General features: G+C 38.8%; 1 protein-coding gene across 1 annotated transcript in view; it reads left to right on the forward strand.

Moving 5' to 3' along the window:
* rbm38 (RNA binding motif protein 38) overlaps nucleotides 1-4,442 on the forward strand; it is a 22,799-nt gene extending 18,357 nt beyond the window's left edge. Inside the window, exon 4 of the mRNA XM_031844410.1 lies at nucleotides 2,835-4,442. Coding sequence (XP_031700270.1) covers nucleotides 2,835-3,192 — 358 coding nt within the window. The 3' untranslated portion in view covers nucleotides 3,193-4,442. The remainder of the gene's footprint in view (nucleotides 1-2,834) is intronic.
* Nucleotides 4,443-6,861: the final 2,419 nt, after the last annotated feature.

Consider the following 6,861-nt stretch of genomic DNA (forward strand, 5'->3'; position numbering starts at 1 on the left):
CACACACACACAGCTCGTGTTTTCAGCCTGTAGGCCTTTCTAAAATCCAGATTGCACATTTCGCAGTAGGCTCACACACTTAAGGTGATAAAATACCACAATCAATCTTGTTTACAAAGATTGGAAGCTCATACTGTTCTACCAATAAAAATGATACGCATACTTGCTAAAATTAATTTAAAAAAATAGAAGTCTTGATCGTTTGCAACCTCTTGTCAGTAGAACGTTTAGACCTTTACTGAGAGCTTCCTGTTTAAAAAGAGACACTATCGGGTGTGTTGATTGCACCGCCAGCATCACCGCTAAAGCTACAACATTAACACGATGTGTATTGTTGTTTTCAGACTTTGGTTTTTGTGAAGTGGAAACATTGACAGTTCACAGTTTTAAGGATGATTGTGTGTTGGACTATCTTTCAAAGGCAACCTGTAATTTTGGAGTGTCTGCTGGTTGCCTGGCAACTGCTCAGAACCAATAAACAGTCTGGCATACAACCCGCAATAAAACAGCAAGTTGTTGTTTTTTTTCTCCTTTTTGTACGGATTAAACAAACAAGATACAAAGTGTTAATTAATGTGCTGGTTGGTAGATTTTTATTTCTACCTCTGGACAGAGCCAGGCTTGTTGTTTTCCTGTTGTTTCCACAGCTGGTGTTTGAATCCTCAGAACTTTATATTCAATTTTAGTCCAGATCTCAAGGTTTCCAAAAAATACCAACTGTGACGGACAGAATTACAGAGAAATGTGTTTAACATGATGCACAACACACCTGCAATCTACACTCAATTTATAGAAATAGGTAGACATTTTAGGAAAAGGCCGGAGGATTAATACAACTCATGTGTCTGTTCAATAAATATAATAAACAACCAGCAGCCGGTTAGCTTAGCATAACGACTGGAATCTGTTAGCCTGGCTCTGTCCAAAGGGGGAGAAAGAGATGAAACAAACCAGATATAAGGTGTTGATTCCTGTCCTGTTAGCTGTTGCTCCGTTTTTAGCACAGACACACGAGTGGTATCAGTCTTCTCATCTAACGTTTGGCAGGAATGGGAATAAGCATATTTTCCAAAATGAGAAATACATTAACTGTTCCTTTTAAGTGGGAGATGAAGAGAAAATCCCGAAGACCTTTATTTTAAATTCTAGTCCAGGTTCTAAAAGGTTTCCAGCATGATGCACAAGACATCTGCAGTTATCCATTTCATGTGACAGTGCATCCATGAAGACATGGTGTCCTAAAATTATTAATGTTTCACTCAATTTAAGTGTCATTTAGTTTGGCTTCAATGAAAACAAGCAGATACAGAAACATTTAAGTAAGTTGAGGAGAAATTGGGGACTTAAAGGTTCCTCAGTCGGGCTCAGCTGGGTTCGATAAGTCCATAGAAGAGTTAAGTAAAGTGAAATACCTTTAAAACTGAAATGGGTCATATGGGCGAATATTGGCAGGCATGATACACATACTGGTGTGTGTTGTGTATACAACAGAGTGGGTATGAAAAGACCCGGTCCCAGTATTTGTTGTGTACACCTGATCCCTGCTCTGGCTCTGTTTAGGGGTAAGCAGCAGCAGCAGCAGCCGCATCTCCACCCTGATCACCTGTTTGGTGGCAAGGTTACCGTCAGGTTAATGAGTTGGACTGTAGGCGCCGATCACGGGAGTGTAAGTGTTACATGCTGTCATGTACTATTGTTTTTACTGAAGCAGCTTTAACCCACTTCTTCTGATATGATTGCTGTTGCTGTTACCAGATGTAAACTGAGGCAGTTCAGGTTAAGCGGGCAGCCTCAGGCAAGGGCATGAGTGAATACAAGAGGACAGTAGAGCACTTTTTCTCCTCATTACTGCCGTGGCTCGGAGTAACAACAGCCTCATATACACTGCATTTACTGTGTGTGTGTGTGTGTGTGAGTGTGAGTGAGAGAGAGAGAGAGAGTGTGCATGCATGCAATTCAGAGACCACATTTTTCATTCAGAAATGCAACAATTGTGATTTTATTGTTACGTATAGTTATTTCTCGTTATGTGGCGTTTTCATCTTTGAAGCGGTGATATTTTATTTGGAACAAAGCTTTTCTTTTTGAACATTTTTCAGGCAGTGTGCTAATTACTTAAAACACCAGGGAGAAGGTCTATTTCAAGGCAACGGTGCCAATAATTGCTCATAAAAGAGGAGGAGGAGGAAGAGGAGGAGGAGGAGGCCTTAATAGGACTCCGATTTTTAATGTTGGGATGTAAAGAAAGGTCTGCAGTCAGTTTGCAACTTGGGTGTGTGTGTGTCTGTCTCCAGTTGCTGTTGTTTAAATGTCATTTAATAATCGGATCAGATCTCACACCGAGCGACAGCTCTGAACACACATTAATCACATCTTGCAGATGTTGTCATTGGATATTCAGACACAGATATGGATGTGGTCAGACCTGTGTGTGTCATTCTATTCTTCTCTCCTCTATCCCACTCATTTTGTTTTTGGGGCTTAGCTTGGCATGCTTCTTTTTCCACATATACTGTAATTGTACAAATTGCAGAAAAAAAGTCATATAGAAACAAAAAAAGATCAAGTTCAAGAGAGCTTTGTCTCAACAACAATTGTAGTTGCATCTCCAATCAGGTGTCACCAAGCCATTTAGAGATATGAAAATAACGATTTAAAAGTTACAAAATATACAGACTAATAACAGCAGAAAATAGAAAAACAGAAAAATACTTTTGTTTGTTTTTTGCTGAAGAAATAAACTGAAATGATTAATCTATAATCAAAATTGTTGCTGATTAACTTTCTGTTCCTTCATTGCCTGATCATTTAACCTCTAACCCTTCTTCCTCCAGGCTCGCCCAGCAGTACGTCTACCCGCAGGCCTTCCTCCATCCCAGCCTGGTGCTGCAGTCCCAGCTCAGCCCCACAGCGGCAGCAGCAGCGCTCGCCTCCCCTTACCTGGACTACAGCTCCGCCTACAGCCACTATGCCCCCACGGGACTGGAGCAGTACCCCTACACCCAGTCCCCGTCGCCCGCCGCTGGCTACCTCAGCTACAGCTTCTCCCCCGGCACGCCGGCGCCCGCTCTCACAGCGTCCCCGACCCCTCCATCCGCCATCCATCCTCCCCTGGCTGCACTCGCCACCATGTCTGCCGCCCCGCAGGCCTTCCTCCATTACCCTCTGCACCAGCCCGACCGCATGCAGTGAGCAGCTCTGCGCGGAGCTGCAGCTGCCGAACTGATGATTCAAAGCAGCGTGACTGTTGACCTGTGACATCATCAGGACTGGTTAACCAGGGAGAGAGTGTGATGTAATCAAAAGGGCTTTTAGAAAGCACTCTCCTTCCTGTTTTTTATATATATATATATATATATATATATATATAATTGTTGTTGTAATAGGTGATGAAAATGTTCTATTGCTACAGTTATCAGCACTCGATGTGAATGTTTTTCATACGTGGCAGACGACTGGTAATCTTCTGGATGTTTCTGTCTTTACCACTGACCCTGAGGTTGGAGGCAGGTCGACTGCTGGAGAGCGCACCGGTAAAGACAACGAGAAATATGTCATGTTTGACACGATGCTGGGGCTGCAGTTTCTCCAAAGGTACTGAGCTGAATGCTGGATATTAGCCAAGCCGAGAGCCAGAAACAAAGGCCCAATTACCTCCTCTTCAAGGTTACCTTTCTGTCCATGGCCTTAGAGATCTTTCTCTCGCTCTCTCTCTCTCTCTCTGTACCCAGTTCAGTTTGTTTGTCATTTTTATTAGTCTCTCATCTCAAATGGACAAAATGTTTATTGTGCTCCCCTTTTTTTGTTCCTTTTATCTACCGCTGGCAAGTGATTACACGGTGATAATCACAGTTTAACAGAATATGCAAATACGATGGTAAAGGATGAGCTTGAACAAGGTAGACAACACTGGTATTTTGTATTTTGTATTGCTGCTGCTAGAGTTACTGAGAGAGAGACTTTGTTAACACTTAAAACACAATAGTCATCACATTAAATACCTGCAGCGGCTTGTTAGGCTATTTTTCTGGACCTGTAACTTTTGGAGAGTGTCTGGATAGTTTGGTTTTATGATACCTAAATTACAAAGTTGTCAATACATATCAAGTAAATGTGTTTGGATGTAGGTGATGTTGTACTGAATATGTGTAAGTGTATTTGGTGTCTGTTGGTCTGTGTGCGAGTCGAGTGAGAGAGAGAAATGGAGCGATGCAGTATACGCCAGTGTCAGCACCGAGCTCCTTTTCCAGCCCATTGTACTGCTCAGAGTTGTCTTTGTTTTGTTTCTGGTTTTTTTCAGCTGCAGAATACAGACGGATGCTTCAGCGATAATACTGGAGTCTCACGGTGCTGTGGCACCACCTTAGTAAAGTCATAAACCAAGCCATACGTCACGTTTAAAACAAATATGCAAAATAAAAATGAATATTTCTAAAAAAAAATATATATATATGTTTTTGGAGTGTTGTAGAATTGCAGTAATTGAGGTTATAAATCTGTGGGAAACGGCTGCTGCCAGGAACCTGAGTCACACGTGAGTCAAATCAAACCCAAGTGTTAAGGTATCGAGCTAATTAGTGATCTGTAGAGAGGATGGGGAGCACACCTGTTTCCAGGTCCTGTTTTTTTTAATTTAAGACATTTTATTACATGGTATACTATGACTTTTTATGACAAACTACTAATACTTTATGTTTTTTGACATACCATACCAGGATTTCTTTATGACATGTTATACTATGACTTTCTATGACTTTTTTGGTAAACTATGACGTTTTACATATTTTGAAGCCATTACGTTTTTATGACGTACTATACGATGACTTTTACCACATTATGACATCTTATGACATGATGTACTATGACTTTTTAAGACATTTGTATGAGATGCTATGCAATGACTTTTAATATAAATGTGTTTTACATACGATACTATGTAATTTCTTTTCGACATTTTATGCAAACATTATTTTGACTAGTTCACGATATGTTTATGACTTAATATATGACTATATTTAGACTTATAATATGACTTTTCTTACATATTATAATATGACTTTTTATGATCTGCCATACTATGGCTTTTCATGAATTTATGACATACTATACTACGACTTTATGACTTTACTGGTCATATTATACTATGACTTTTGCGATATTTTTATGGACTGCTATATTATGACTTTTTATCATATTTTCATGACATGCTGTATTTATATTTTTTTGTCATGTTAGGACTTTACATGATATTTTTATGACATAAATCAGACATTTTCACTATTTTTGACATGTTTATGACATGCTATACTATGAATTTGTATGATTCATTTAAAACGATTCACTCTGACATGTTACAATATGATGTTTTATATTTTTTGACGTACTTTACTATCACTTTTTTGACATGTTCATCATATCCTATAACTTTTTTGTGACTTGTCCAGACATACAATACGATGACTTTTTTTGAACTTTATGACATTATTTGTCATCTTATGCTACGATTTTTTTATTATATTTATTTAGGTCTTTTTTTTATTCCATGTTCATGACATGCTATACTATGACTTTACATGACCTGTTTATGACAAACCATACTATGATATTTTTAAGGTATTTCACCACACTGTAGGCTACATCTGTTTCTCTCCCACCTGCCATTAAACTTATATAATAAGGCCTGTGACATTTTATATGTTTATGTTATTACCAACAAAATTCCATAAAAAGTCCTTAAGTGGCAATCTATTATTCTGTGTCTCAATTCTTTGTTAATTGACCTGCCTTTATCTGGCTCTCAGCTCGTTCAAGACGTTCATTTTAAAAACAGTTTGGACATTTCACCCACAGCAACAGTATGGCTCATTGTTTTCTTTTTATTATAGTGTTTATACAACAATGGAACTCTATGGAACAGAGGAATGAGGCTTTGGCTACACAGACAACACATTATAGCGGAAGCAATTCATTGTTGTTTTTCATGGGAATTGTTGACCATAAGAAAAATGTTGACTTATTCTTTAACTGTCCTTCTTTTTGTTCGGGCTCTGGAGGTGGAGCCATGCTGTAGTTTATCAGCTGTGGTGCAGAAGAACAGAAGACAGTGGAAGATAAATGAAGGTGTTTCTCATCAAACACAAGCTTTTGGGTGAACCCTGTCTTACTCATACAACCCTTCCCTTATCTACATCTCAATATACACCTCAAACCTGTCTAACCTATTACAACATTGATTTTCTAAAAGCACATTGAACTATTTATGCTCTATGATTCATTTTTGTCAAAAAAAAAAAAATCATTTATGTTGCCTTAACTAATTCAAATTTTAAATGTGAGAGTCTGGCATGGGATCTTTTCGCCCTCTACCGGCCAGAATAATGTATTGCACTTCACATTTTCCACAATGCCCAGCAACCTCACAATATGCTAAATTTAAAGGAACAAAAATGACTCCAACATTGTATCACGTTTTTTTTATGTTTATTATCATTGAAATGTTTATTGAAACGCCTCGTGCTCCCAGTGAGACTCAATGTAAAGCTTGCACAGCCGATCTGCAGTGAACAGACCTGCTATCAAAGTCTGGGATACAACATTTCCTTTGGATTACGCTGGTTCAGAACAAAAAAAGCAGATGGTTTATGTAAAAATGAATATCATAGCAAATACCATAGTGAGGGGAGGAGAAATGATCATGTCTTAAAAATTGATGACAAAATGAGCACAGTTATTGGTACGAAACAGGAGAGGGGTAATGAAAATAAAATGAAATAAAAAATACTGTATCTGCAATCTTGATCTCACACACACCCCTACACACACACACACACACACACACACACACACACACACACACACACA

Source organism: Anarrhichthys ocellatus, unplaced genomic scaffold (assembly GCF_004355925.1).
Source record: "Anarrhichthys ocellatus isolate YVR2014 unplaced genomic scaffold, GSC_Weel_1.0 scaffold5, whole genome shotgun sequence".
NCBI lineage: Eukaryota > Metazoa > Chordata > Actinopteri > Perciformes > Anarhichadidae > Anarrhichthys > Anarrhichthys ocellatus.